This window comes from Alosa sapidissima, chromosome 11, assembly GCF_018492685.1.
Source record: "Alosa sapidissima isolate fAloSap1 chromosome 11, fAloSap1.pri, whole genome shotgun sequence".
In the NCBI taxonomy this organism is placed as follows: Eukaryota; Metazoa; Chordata; class Actinopteri; order Clupeiformes; family Clupeidae; genus Alosa; species Alosa sapidissima.
Genome location: NC_055967.1, coordinates 4,196,803 through 4,211,605, shown reverse-complemented (window position 1 = coordinate 4,211,605; position 14,803 = coordinate 4,196,803). Strand labels below are relative to the sequence as shown.

Genomic DNA, 14,803 nt, shown 5'->3' with positions numbered 1-14,803 from the left:
GAGTGGGTGAGAGAGCAGGAGGAGAGAATTAGAGAGGGCACGGCGCCCTGAGCAGAGTGCTGGCGGGTGGGGCGGACAAAGACGGAGGCTCCTGGGGTTCTCGTGCCCAGCTCCCGCCCGAGTCGAGTCCTGTCATTACCTCTCCGCACAGAGCTGGCCAGAGGGAGGTGGAGGAGGGACTGGACAACCCACATCCACCCCACAACCCCCCACCCCCACCCCCATCCCACTGGGTAAACAGCAGGGCCGTGGTGGCGGCAGGCTTTTTATTTGTGCTCGGCTGGTCCTCATTAAAGGGCCGGAATATCACAGGGGGCATGTGCTGTGCTTTGAGCTGCGGGGAGTTGAAAGGGCCATATAAGTGCAGGTCAAAGAGAAAGAGGAACACCAGACCTTGTATCAGAGAGGCTGTGTGGGGAGGGGACTAAATGTGTGTGAGTGTGTGTATATGAGTGTGTGTGTCATAATGTGTACATGTACAGACTAATACACATATAGTTTATTTGTATGTATATGTGTGTGTGTGTGTGTGTGTGTGTGTACCTACCACACATCATAATGATCGCACCAGCACTAATTGCCTGGTGGAGCAGCAGCAGCACCAGTGGTAGCAGCAGGCGTCTCTTGTAGAGGGAAGCTGAGAGGTGTCGGCCTGAGCTGGAGCTGGAAGGGTTTTTACTGGCCTCTCCTCTCCTCTCCTCTCCGCTCCTCTCCTGATGGGCACACATGAAAGGGCCAGCCTGAGGCGGAGGAAGCGCCAGCCACTTAACAGCCTCCCGTCCACCACACACCACATGTCTCTTTCAGCCACCGTGAGAATCAAAGAGAGGTGTATGTATATGCTGTGTGTGTGTGTGTGTCTATATATATATATATATATATATATATATATATTGAGAGAGAGAAAGACAGAGCGAGAGATACATACATATAGATAGAAATAGAGAGAGCTGGTGAAATCTATCTCCCTCCTGTACCCCCCACCTGGCTCCCTCCCGTGGGGAGCTCGACACCCATATCTCTCTCCCAGTCAGCCATGGCTGCTGGTGATCACTGCAGACTTGGAACCGTGAGGTGGTTTCCAAAGTGATGATTCCGTCTCCAGGGAAACGCAGACGTATCACTTTTATTAATAGGTGCAGGGGACCGGGCTGAGTGTTGGGTTGCCTGGAGATGGAGAGGAGTGTTTGTGTGTGTGTGTGTGTGTGTGTGTGTGTGTGTGTGTGTGTGTGTGTGTGTGTGTGATTGAAAGAGAGAGAGAGAGAGGAAAGAGAGAGGAGGGGGAGAGAAGATAGCGATAGCACACACAAGGCTAGAGACGGACACTTTTTTTTAGCAGAGGCACAAAGGTAAGTGAGTTAATGCCAAGCAGATTAAAAGAAAATGAGTTTTTCAGAGGGTGGGAAATGGGCAAAATGTCAAAAGGAGAGATGAGTTTAGAAAGACTGAATGTGGGAAGAGAGAATGATGTGACTTGCATAAAAAAGGGGGACAAGGAGAAGAAGGGAACTAGACAGAGCAAGAGAGAGTGAGATAGCCAGAAAGAGGCTTAGAAAGATGAGGCATTAAGGAAGAGGTGGGAAGTGGCACTCATGCCCCCCTCCTACTTCCTCCCCTCCCCAGCCATGGCAGTAATGTGGGGCATGTGGTCGAGTATTGGGGAGAGGGGCTCAGGGAAGCCAGGGGCGGAGAGCCAGAGGTCTTTTCGGATTAGTGCTGGGGTCTCTGTGTCTCCAGGACCCCTCCACCGCAAACACCAGCAGCCGGCCATACGGCACACACACACACACACACACACACACACACACACACACACACACACACACACACACACACACACACACATGCACACACAGAGACTCCTGCCACATGGCCTTGGCCCCTGTAGCCTGGCAGCCGCATGTCACACATTCACACACACACAAGTGTGGAGTTCATTAGCCCCTCTGATTAAGCAGCAGCGGAGGCTTGAGTATTGGGTGGGGTTGGGCAGCGGAGGCTTGAGTATTGGGTGGGGTTGGGCGGGGGCTTCACCCTCCCCAGGCCGGGCTCCATGGCTGCTCTCTGCCTCTCGGCTGCAAGGACGTGGCCTCTGATCTGGGTCAGAGCCCAGCTGCCTCCCAAACCCATTTACAGTTTTAGGTTAAACACCCTTGGACCTTCGGTGAAGGGATTAGAGAGGCTCACACTCCTGCACACTTCACATTTTCTGCAAAGTGTGTGTGTGTTTGTGTGTGTGCGTGTGTCTGTGTGTGTGTGTGTGTGTGTGTGTCCATGCGTGTGTCTGTTACCGAAAGAAAGAAAGCATTGGGTTTTATTTACAGGCAGGTGAGTTTCGTAGCAGCCATTGGAACTCAGTCCAAAGCTGAGAGAGAGAGAGAGAATAAACTGAGCAGTGAACAAAGAGCTCGTATGTGTGGCTGAGAGAGAGGGGTAGTAGAGATACAGTCATAGAGAGAGAGAGAGAGAGAGAGAGAGAGAGAGAGAGAGAGAGAGAGAGAGAACAATGGACAAAAACTGACATAGAAAGAAGGCAAAGAGTACAAGAAAGTTAAAAGGCAGAGAGTCAGTGATGTGATTCCCAGCTGTGCAGCAGTGTGTGTGTGTGTGTGTGTGTGTGTGTGTGTGTGTGTGTGTGTGTGTGTGTGCGTGTGTGTGTGCGTGTGTGAGTGTGTGAGAGAGAGAGAGAGAGGCTCCCTGTGCTATGCCTGGCTCAGGCTCAGGGAGATCTGCTGCTCCACACGAGGCCCCCTGGCAGTGCTGTGGCGGCCCAGCTGAGGGGCCTGAGCTGGGGCCAGGACTGTGGGCTCAGGGCCTCTCCTGCCACGGAGGCAGCAGCTGCAGCTGGAGCCTGGACTCTGTCACCACTGCACATCACGTGGCTGGACAGTACAGCATGACGTGCACACACACACTCTTGCACTCACACTCTCTCTTTCTCTCTCTCTTTCTCTCTCTCTTTTGCTCTCTCTCTCTCTCACACACACACACACACTCTCTTTGTATTTTAAATCAAACTCTGACTCATACATCCAGACACACACACACACACACACACATGCATGCATTAACATAGACACATGCAGCTCATACACATACATGTATACATATTCATGCTCGCTTTTGTAAGTATGCATATGCCTCATGTAAAGGCCTACATATTTACATAATCAGATATGCTTACAGAAACACAGTGGCATAGTCCAGAGGCAAATGGGCACATGCAAACAATCACGTGCACACACACAGATGCACATCTGGACATTCACATGGATACACCCCAGTTTGCCAGTCCACACACACATTTCACAAATTCACATCACTGTGGGAAGCCATGACGGTCAGAGAAAAGTCAAACAACACAAACCACAGCCATTTGCTGCTTCTGTTTTCAGCTGTTAAATTATAACTCCTACATACCAACCATCACACAGACACCCCACCTCCTCGTCACCACCCTCCAGCCTATCCATGAACCCCCCTCCTCTCCCATCCCAGCATGCACGGCAAAACAGGGGACAGCTTGCACCACAGATGGAAGGGGTGAGATAGATTATGGTGGCAAAGGGAGATTCTCATGCATGGCTAAGGCCGGTTGACGTGCTTGTGTGTGAAGCTATGTCGCAGGCATACCCCCCCCCCCCCCCCACACACACACACACACGCACACACACCACCCCCATGGCCCCTATGGCAGTCGCCCTTTAACCCTCAGCTTTGTGCCCGAGCGAGACCAAAGTGTGGTATTCATGGCCCGAGTCACGCCATTGTGCTGGGCAGTTGTCACCCGCGGCCATGGACAAGCTAAGTGCCTAAACCCCCACCCACATACACGCCACCCCTTCCTCATTTCTAATTTGGGGCCTTTTCACAAAAGATGCACTCAGAGAAACTCGTTCACCGCTAGCACACACGCAAAGCAACCCCCGCTCCAGTTTTGTTCACACCTATGAAATGCCCAACGTAATCGTGAGTAGCTCTATTAAATTATGAGTGTAATCTGGCGCGGGGCATTTTCAACAAACAGAAATAAATACAATCAAGTAATTATGCATGTAGCCACAGGCTCAGATTAATGTTTTTTAATCCGTGACCTGTAGCCAGAGGCCAGAAGAGCAAGAGAGAGAGAGAGAGAGAGAGCGTGTGCGTGTGTTGTGTGTGTGCATGTGCATGTCAGAGAGAGAGAGAGAGAGAGGGAATATTAAGGGATTAAGTGGAAAAATCTCCTCAATATGTTGTGTTTAAAGGCGCGGGTTTAATGATTAAGGTCCGTGAGCAGCAGTAGGGCCAGCGGCCCCAGTAGCGTGTGCTGGAGCCGTAGAAGTCTGAGGGAGGAAAATAATCAAAACATGAAAGTAGAAAGTGCAGAGCGGCATGAAAATGAAAAGCCACACATTTCTCATTTAGATGGGGAAGGGCCTGAAGGCCTCATTTTAAACATGCATATTTAACGACATTTTCATGAGGCCACGGCCCTCAATTTGCATCAAATGTCACTTAATCAGGCTCTCCGTCGGTGGACTTGAGTGAGAGGAGGTGGAGGTTAGCGGACTCCAATTACACCGAGGGATCTTGGCATAGCAGAGGCGATTGAAGTGGATTGCATGCATAGCTCCAAGTGGTGGTATGCGACACTAGGCATTCAGATGAGCCAGAGGTCACTCCTGTCATATGGGCATATGTGGTGGGGAGGGGGCTCCTGTGCAATCTGTTCCTCCTCTCCTGGTGAACCCCCACCCACCACCACAACCCCAACAGCCAGGTCACCCTGCGGGCCGGGGGTTTACGGCCAGCTGCCTTTGAGCAAGGGCAGGGTGGGGTGGACAGACAGTCTCCAGGGCAGTCTCTCTCCATTGTTCCGCCTCTCTGGATGGTGGATCTATTTTTTATGACATCATCATGGTAACCCCCCCACACACACACACACACACACACACAGACCACCACCACCCTTTAGACTGTTGTGACAGCTGGAAGCCAAAACCCTCTGTCATACCCCGCCCCCCCCCCACCAACACACACCCACCCACCCCCCCCCTCCGCACCTCATGCCGCCCCCCTATTCAATACTATTGATGAAGTGAAGGAAGAGCGGGTCCCATATGTCTCCCAGCCTCCAGCTCCGCCCTGTATTCATTGATAATTTACACTATTGATCGCTGTTAGTTATAGGGCGCTGTTAGCACATCGCAGTGGGACGCTCAAGTGACCTTCTGAGGAGGCACAACTCTGCTAGCATTAGCCACTCAGGAGATGGCTAATATCACCCATAATCCCTTTCAAATGAGTAGGGGACGATCAGCACCATTGATAAGGGGAAGGTTAAGTGGCCGCTACTTGACCAGTGTTTAAGGTGTCATGTGGTTAGTGTGGTTATCTGGAAAGATATACAAGGCGAGCACTTCACACTTTGGAAGGGAGTGAGCTGAGTTTTGAGGAATTGTTGAGTATGGTGTTGTGCAGGCGTGTTATGGCTATGGACGAGGCTGTTAGCCGGTCAGTCGGGGGGCAGTAGGTGTGTGTTACGGAGGGGTCGGTGGAAATATGGAGCGCAGGTGGTGGTGTGTGTGAAATCACCGTGTCCTCGGATGTGTCAGATGAAACACCTGCTGCGCGCGCCTAATGTGTGTGAAAAGTGTGTATGTCACCGTGGAGAATGCTTCCCACTTGCCTCCGATATCTGGGGCCCCTCTGAGGGAGAGAGAGAGAGAGAGAGACAGATGAGAAAGAAAGAGACGCAGAAGAACAGTGCGAGGGGAGGTGAGGAAACTGTGAAGCAAGCAGACAAAGAGGTGGAGGTGGGAATTGAAAACAGGCAGATTTAAGTGTCTGCTGCTACCAGAGGCCCCTGTTAAGTCCAACCACTTAGAGCCGAACAACAAGAAAAATGGATTCCTTTTCATCTCCTCCAGAGCTTGGAGGACAGAGGAGGCTCCTTGAGCCTGGTGGAGCTGGGATGAGGGGGTATTAACCGACCGACACTGTCAGATTTATTTTAATGGCTAATGACCTAATTGCCTGTTTAGCAGGCCTGTCACATATCAAGTGACAGGCTGACTAAATGTGGAGAGCAAATATTATTACAGGATCAGCGCGAGTTTCTCTGGAGCTGATTGTCAGCCGTTCCCTTTAACATGGCTCTTATTTCAGTAGTTAAACAGCAGTGTGCAGCAGTGTGGGGATATTACATGGCCTGGGTGAAGTAGAGCTGATTGGTGAGGAGGGGTCTGTGTGTTGGGGAGTGCTCCACACCTGCCTGAGTGACTGGGCCGATATGTAACTGTAAAACTTTGGGCATTTATGTGAGCAGTGTGTGTGTGTGTGTGTCTGTGTCTGTGTCTGTGTATGTCTGTGTGTATAGTGTGTGTGTGTGTGTAGACATGTGTGGCTGTATGTGAATGAGCATATACACCTGTACTTGGCTTGTAATGGACATGCCATAGTAAGTGGCAGGTCTCACTTCCTTGTGGTCGCAGCAGGCGTGTGCAGTGGCCTGTGGAGATTGATATTTAAGGGTTAAGGGTGTGCTGCTGCTGCTGCTGGTCTTATAGAGTGGCCATGTTTGCTCACTCTTCAGTCTCTTACTGCTCTTGTGACTCACGTGTTCTGTTGCCATAGCCACAGGCAGGGAAAAAAAAAAGGGGGGGGGGGGGGTCACAGTGGATTTCACAAACGGATTAAGATCCAGTGAACTGTTAACACACCACCATCGTGCGAACGCTTGTGAACGCTGATGAGTGTGTAGAGGCCTTGTACATCACAGCAGGGTGGGGGTGTGGCTAATGCCTATCATCAGAATACATGTGTGTTAAGCTGCACCTCAGATTAACGCTACTTTGTTGAATTGTTGTACTTACGGTGCACAATTGTGGCAGCCGTAAAGGGGATCCTTGCTGTTTGAGGTTGAATGTCGTTGCCATGGTCCTGAGGGTACCAGCCCTGAGTTTTGGTCCAGTGGGGGCCTCGTGGCCTGCTGGCCCAGTTTTGTGTGGCAGGGCCCTCACCTCTGTAGGACATGCTGGAGTCGTGACCCCACCGGGCTCCGAGCGAGGACAGTCTGGGATGGCCGTAGCGTCTCTCCAGTCTCCCCCTCACGTCCGCCTGGGTCTGCAGGGACTGGCAGACTGACCCGTCTGTTTCTGCAAAATGTATTTCGGCACAGTCTTGGTTGGGGAAAAAAGGTCAGGCTATCTTGGCTGTAAAAAAAATACTGTCTTAATGTGCGTGTGTGTGTATGTGTGTGTGTGTGTGTGAGAGAGTGCACGTGTGTGATATATCTCAAATATGGGCCATTGCCGAACAGTGCTGCTACTGCTGCTGCTCCTGGTGCTTCTCCTCCTCCTCAGCTGCCTGCGGACACGAAGCTTCGCCCCCTGCTCTCTCTCTCTCTCTCTCTCTCTCTCTCTCTCTCTCTCTCTCTCTCTCTCTTTTTGATGGTCTGTTGAGATAGGCCAGCCCAGCCCCGACTCAGAGATCTCTCTCACTCACACACACACAGAAACCCCGCAGGGGATCGATGGCAGCCCGATTACAGCCAACCAGAGTGGGAGACCCTTGCCATCGCAGCCGGCAGGAAATGGATCGTTAGCCCGGTCTCAGATACGCACTCGCAGCCAGATCTTTTCTCAAGGCTGGAACCAAAATAAAAAATCAGGCTTGCAGTCAGCCTCTGTAAAAACACCGTAACACCCAGAAGAATATCACAGCGGTTAGCATCAATTTAACAGCTCCTCAGGTTAAGGGCATAACAGTCTAACTTTAACTGTTAAGAGTGAATCGGAGATGAAAAAGGTTTTTTTTTCTTTCTCTTTTGCGTGCGGATGAAACACGAGGCCGTAATGAAAACGCTGTGCTCCAGTGACTCCTCCGAGTGATGTTTTAACTGTCTGCAGCGCGGCTCCTTGCCTGTCTGCTGCTATATAAATATGGCGGACGGCTTGTTTTCGTTTCCCAGGCCCAGGCAGTTGACACAAGCCAGGGACGATAATGCTTTGGGTAAACAGGCAGACAATAGGGCAGCCCCTGTTCCCACACTGACCTGTCAGGACCCCGAGTTTTGTTTTCCTGCTGTCTGCTGGAGCTGAATGAAAAGGAGACACATCTGTCTTTGATTGTGGCATTAGCCTGATAAATAAATAATGAATCAGGAAAGATCCCCAGTCAGTCACAGTTACATGAAATGCATACATGTGCGTTGGTGTATAAAGACATGGATGAATAAATACACACACACGACACACACACACACATGACAAAAACAAACATCAACTTGTGGGTTTTTAGATAACTTGAAAATTATGCATTCATTCTTTCCAGTTATATTTTATAGATATTTCCATGTATTTTTGAGTGTCTCCTTAGCCCAGTGGTCTCCAAACTACGCACCTCATTTTGGGTGGCCCCCCAAAACATGTCCGCGGTATATAGCATCTGGCCCGCATGGGAGTACGACATCGTCAAACTATAACTTCCGTAATTTCCCCCATTCATTCATGTAATACTCTTTTTGTCCACTGGTGGTTGTTTTGGCGCTGTTTTGCGTTTGCCATCGAAAAAACGGAATGAAATGTAGGCCTACCTGCAAACAATGCAAGAGGCTGACTGCATTAGTGCTCAAAGTATTCTAGAAGTGTATCAATTAATTTTTAATAACTAACTAAGTCAAGTCATATTTCTGGGACTTTCTAGGATAATTATTTCTATTTTTTATTCTCTCGTTCAAATGTTCATACAAATTCATCAAGTTCTCATTAGGTGAGTGAAAGTGGTCATTTCAGATGTTTTTGCCTGCACTTCATAAAACTCTCATAGTTTGAGAACTTCAAATTATTTGTAGGATATTGCTTGTTCACAACTTGAGCTGTGTATGCAAATACACAGAGTTCTGAGTTCACACATTTTGGATAGAATACACTTTTGGGACTCCCTGCTAATACTTTTGGGAATGTTAAAGTCTTTTTATTAGTATTATTTCATTTGAGCTACATTTTACACTGATATGGCATGATTGCAATATAAACACAGCTAATAATGGTATTAAATTGCAGTAGCCTATGATTAAATGTAATGGAATATTCAACTAAGGTAGACTGCTGTTGTTCACAGCACTAAGCTATTTATGTTTACTAATATACTCCGAATCTCTGGCCCTCTCTTAGAGCCAGGCATAGTGAGCTGGCCCTCGGAAGAAAAAGTTTGGGGACCACTGCCTTAGCCACTGTGGCATGAAGTGTGAGTTTTTTAAACATTGGCATTTAAATGGGAAATGTCCCTCTGTTCTCCCTGTAGGTGGTTGTGCCCACCCGTGTTGGCCAGGTGTACGTGTACGACACGGTGAAGGGTGAACAGGACGAGTACGATGTCCCCCCACGCCACATGCCCCCAGGATCCCAGGATATCTACGACGTGCCGCCCACTCGTGCCCAGTACCATCAGCAGCAGGTGAGCATGGACACAAACGCACATTTGTATGCATGAAAACACAGACACACACACACACACACACACACACACACACATACATGCACACACACAGACACACATACACAGTATTCACATTATACATATACAGTAATGTACACCTCGCGAGCCACCTGCAGCGCTGATTTAGATCATAACCGGGTGAGATCCGGTGCTGACCTGGTGCAGATCCGTACCAGCTTTGGGCCAAGTTGGCAAGTGCCCTGCCGTATGACGAGGCTGTCTAAGTATGGCAGGAGAGAGCGTGGAGAGGATGACAGACGGCCATTTTCTCCCGGTTAGCTTAGTCGCTTAGCGCTAGCGGTCATCTGTCTGTGAAGCGGCCATGATCTCATTAATGTTTGATGTGTTGGGAATATTAAATCCACCCTCTTTCACGCTTTTGCTTTCTTTTTTGTCTCTCTCTTTTGTTGACTATCTAACTCTTCCTCCCTCCTCTCTTTCAGGCTTTTTTCATCCCTCCTGCTCTCCACCTCCTCCTCTCTCTCTCTCTCTCTCTCTCTCTCTCCCTCTCTCTATCACTTTCTTTTCTGCCTCATTTTGTCTGTATGCTAAAACCCACATTGGTGCTGCAATTGCACATCTATTTTTAGATGAGGTCATGCGTAGCTCGCAGAGGAACTAGATATATCAGTGTCTGGAGGCACTCGAAAAAGAAGGTCGGCATGGGATATTTTTTCTTCCAGCTTCGTAACTGTGTGTGTGTGTGTGTGTGTGTGACAGAAAAAGAGAGGTGGTGTTTGTCCAGTGTGATGTGCTCCTCGGTCTTTATTTGAAGGTGAAAGTGCTGTCAGAGAGATAGAGAGAGATGTCCCCTCTTCTCTCTCATACCCCCTCTCTCCTCCCCCTCTCTTTTTCCTGCCCAGGCCACTGGGCCCTGGAGATATGTGGAGAAGGCAACAGAGCCTGCAGCAAAGGACATGCACACACACACACACACACACACACACACGTATATACACATATGAAGACATCCACACAGCAAGCAGTCATACATACAAGCAGACACACACACCAACGTTTAGCAACACACTCAAACACATCTACCCATTCATGTATGCATGGACGGACGCACACACACTCACATACACATATCCACATACACACATAATCATATACAGTGACACAGTAACCTCCCAGAAGATCCTTCCCAGGATAGGATGACAAACAGCTCGGAGGATTGGGACAAAAATGAAAGAGACGGGACCAAAGAGAATATTTACGCACGCGGCGATGACGGGCCTGAGCACCTTCAGTTCTGCAAACCTGTGACATGTTGTCATCTAATAATGCAATCATTTGGCACTACGTTGCAGTAAAATATGTTAGTTGTTAGTTGCAACAGCATGCACTTCCAGTGCTTGGTCCCTAATAGTAATAATCTTTATAGAAACAATAAGGCTTTGCAGCATCGGCACTGGCTGTAGCCTGCTCCTCTGGTGTTTGGGCCCTAATGCGATAGAGAGAGGAGATACAGCACATAAATGTGTTTTCACTGCAGAGGGGGGAGACACATTTCAGGTCAATAAAGAGATGAAGAATAGATATGGAGAGTGCAGGGCAGCCGTTTATACAGCTTATCTCCTCCAGCGCGGCGTTGGCTCTATAGCTGCTGCGCAGTGCAGCGTAGCCTCGTGTCGCTGAAACAGCAGTAAATCTCTCCTGAGGAGACTGCAGGGCTCAGGCACAAACAGGAAGTCAGAGGCTTGCTGACGGGCAACAGTATGGTGGGGATGCTCCAAGGGCCAAGGAGTCCCAGCTAATGGCTTTCCCTAACGGCATGGTGGGTAGTGGGTGGCAGCACTCGGAGCCATGGCCTCGTCAGACCTCTGCACACCTTCCTCTGCATGTACACACTTGGAATTTTGATGAGGCCCATGTTCTCAGAGCAAATCCTCTGCGCCCTCTGAAATGAAAGTTAAAAAGAGCAGCCTGATCAAGTCCTCTGGCAAAGTGCCCTGAGTTTGTGTTCTCTTTGATTTTGGTATTCATAAGTTTCTCTCTCTCTTACACCATCTCTCTGTCTCTCTCTCTCTCTCTCTCTCTCTTATCTCATTTAAGTCGCTTCACACTTGCCCCATCCAAACCCTCCCTCTGGAACAGATTGTATCACATTGTTTGGGCAGCATTAGAATTGCTAATCCTCTCATCAGGAGACAGCAGGGGTGGGTGTTGGGGCTTGGTGTGTGTGTGTGTGTGGTGTGTGTGTGTGTGTGTGTGTGTGTGTGTGTGTATGTGTGTGTGTGAATGGGATGAGTGTGTGGGGTTAATTTGCTGTGAGTTAATGAAGGTGCAGAGTAGATGGAGAAATCATAGTCAGCATAGCTCATCACAGCACTGTAGCTCATCTGGAACCACACTCACTCACTCACTCACTCACTCACTCGCTCGCCCGCCCGCCGGGGCTGAATCTTCTCAGAAAGATTGCTAATATTGTGAGTTCCCACAGATTGGGTTGTTTGATAGAAGGGTGTGAAAGGGACCAGTGTGTGTTTGCTCAGTGTGTCAGTACTCACACCCTCCTGGCGAAAGTTTGGAGACTCCAAAATAGTTGCGAGGTTGTGCTGTTAGTAGGAGATTCTTTCTCAGGCATGCAGGCTTGTCTCTGAGCATACTGCAGCATGCATGTCATCAACAGCATCCTAATGTCTGCTAGTGTGTATCTGATTTACTTAATTATAATAAACAATGAGTTGAGTTACTGAATCTAAGCCTTGGCAAGAGTTTGTGCTTTCCATTGTCCGTTTGAGTCGTGTATATAAGTGTGTGTGTGTGTGTGTGAGAGAGAGAGAGAGTCTTTATGTCTTCACTAAGATAGGATATGGTTGGAGTATGGAGTTGGAGTAAATCCCGTATCACCTGCAGTACTCTCTCTCTCTCTCTCTCTCTCTCTCTCTCTCTCTCACACACACTCTCTCAGCCTCCATGTTTTGTGAGAATGGGTGAAAGTGTGTTGTGGCTGATGCATGAGGTGAGCACTAGGGGGATGGGTGGAGGATAAGCAGCAGGCGGAGAGCGGACCACACATAGGTGGATGGGAGTGATGAGGCGGAGAGCGCCTGTCAGGGGCCCCGGGGGGCTGGGGGAAGGATTAAGGGAAATATTATGGCCCCCTCCCCCAACTTTAGAAAAACACCTTAGCCACATTAAAGTGGATTAGCCCCCACCACACACACACACACACACACTCACCACCTCTAAAAATGTGATTACATTAGCACCTTCCTTTTTACATATTCATCTAAAACCAAAGCCTGAAGGGAAATCAGTCTAGATATGTCTGCTTGAGATTTTGTGTCAAATGTGTGTGTGTGTGTGTGTGTTTGAGTGTGCATGTTGTGTGTGGGCTCCTTGTGTGTGCAGATGCTAAGCACTGTGTTTTAACTGTGCCTGTACCCCCCCCCCCCCCCCCTCCCCTCCTTCAGCAGGTCTATGATACTCCCCCCATGGCAGTGAAGGGCCCCCCCAGTAAAGAAGGTGGTCAGGACATCTACGACACACCGCCCAGTGTGGACAAGCAGACAGTGAGTCCTTTCCCCTCTCGCCTCTACCCTGCGCCTGCACATAGTGATGTTGTATTACTGTACGTGTCCATATGCACTGTATATGTGCATGCACGTCCTTTTTGCAGTTAGACAACATGCATTTAGTGTGGGAGTCAGTGCAAACTATTATGCTAACATGCTCATCATATGAGGAATACGTGGTTGGGCTTTGGGCTTCTGTGTTAAACCTCTCCGTCATGTGTGTCTGTTACAGGTGTATGACTTCCCGCCCTCGGTCAGTAAGGACGTGCCTGACGGTCCCGTGAGGGACGAGACGTACGACGTGCCCCCACACTTTGCCAAAATGAAGGCCCTCGATGGCCAGAGCCATGGCTACTTGCCCACGGGCCCTGAGCCCCCCATCCCTGAGGACGTGTACGACGTCCCCCCGCCCTCCATGACGAGCAAGCGCCCCCCTAGGGACGGCCAGGAGATCTACGACATCCCCGCCAGCCTGCGCAAGGGCGGGCCACCCAGCGAGCCGCTCCCGCCCGTCCCACAGGCGCAGGACGTCTACGACTTCCCCCGGGAGCGGACCGAGGACCAGGGCGACTACGTGTACGACGTACCCCCGCAGGTGGTGCGCGATGCCGCCGGTGGAACCGGCGAGGACCAGCTGGCGCTCAACAAGCGGCTATCGGCATCCAGCACGGGCAGCACACGCAGCAACCATTCCTCGTCCTCGCTGGACACCGTGCCCGTCCGGGACGCCCCGGCGTCCGGTGCCGGCGTCCGCCTGCTGGCCCTGGACCTGGACCAGGCGATGGAGCGGCTACAGCGGCTGCAGCAGGGTGTGGAGAGTGCCGTGTCGGTGCTCATCGCCTACATCAGCGGGAACTGGCGGAGCCCGGCGCAGATGGAGGCCAACCTGCCTGGCCTGCACCAAGCAACTGACCGCACGCGCGCCGCCGTCCGTGACTTTCTGGAGTTTGCCCGTGGCGCCGTGGCCAATGCCGCCCAGGCCACTGATCGCTCGCTGCAGGCCAAGCTGGGCCGGCAGGTGCAGAAGATGGAGGAGGCCTTCCAGGCGCTGGTCAAGCACAGCCAGGCCCTGGACGCCATCGGCTGGTCGCCCGCTAAGCTGGCGGCCGGGGCAGCGCTCACGCCCAGTGGCGGCCAGGGCGACGACCTGGACCGGCTGGTCATGTGCGCACGCGGCGTGCCCGACGACACCAAGCAGCTGGCGTCCTTCCTGCACGGCAACGCCTCCCTGCTCTTCAAACGGACAAACAAGCTGCAGCAGCAGCAGCTGCCCCTGCCGCCACTGCCCCACTGCGCCGACAACAACAACATCTCGGCTTATCAGACGGGCACGCCCGAGCGCGCCAACATCCAGTCACGGCCACTGCCCTCCCCGCCCAAGTTCACGGCCGAGGAGGAGTCACCCGACCGGCCTTACGAAACCACTGAGGAGGGCTGGATGGAAGACTATGACTACGTGCATTTACAGGTGAGACAGGAATGCCCTGTGTCTACGCTCAGGATGGACGGCATCTCAGCAGATCATAGTATTTTGTCTGTGTATATTGTGAAGGTACAGTACATTGATACAGTTTGCTAGTTTGCTAGCAAAGCGTTGTTGATATTTGAGGTCAACAGCCAATCAAATTACTCCCCTCCCTTCCATGCTCCTGAAGCAATGTGACGATTGGCTGGAGTTGTTTATGGCTTGGTCCGAGCAGTTGTGCTTGTTTCCTATTACTGAGCCAGAGCAGGCAGCCAGAAGACTGGAGGAGGAGCTATTTGCTAAATGTATCAAAAAGGAGCTATTTGCTAAA

General features: G+C 50.7%; 1 protein-coding gene across 3 annotated transcripts in view; it reads left to right on the top strand.

Annotated features, from left to right (window-relative positions):
- The window catches only part of bcar1 (BCAR1 scaffold protein, Cas family member), a 78,590-nt gene that overhangs the window by 61,428 nt on the left and 2,359 nt on the right, over window positions 1–14,803 (top strand). For 2 of the 3 annotated variants that reach the window (XM_042108745.1, XM_042108744.1), the window contains exons 3-5: window positions 9,289–9,441; window positions 12,906–13,004; window positions 13,240–14,475. In XM_042108745.1, the coding sequence (XP_041964679.1) occupies window positions 9,289–9,441; window positions 12,906–13,004; window positions 13,240–14,475 (1,488 nt within the window). The remainder of the gene's footprint in view (window positions 1–9,288; window positions 9,442–12,905; window positions 13,005–13,239; window positions 14,476–14,803) is intronic. The other variant, XM_042108746.1, reaches the window with a different exon arrangement.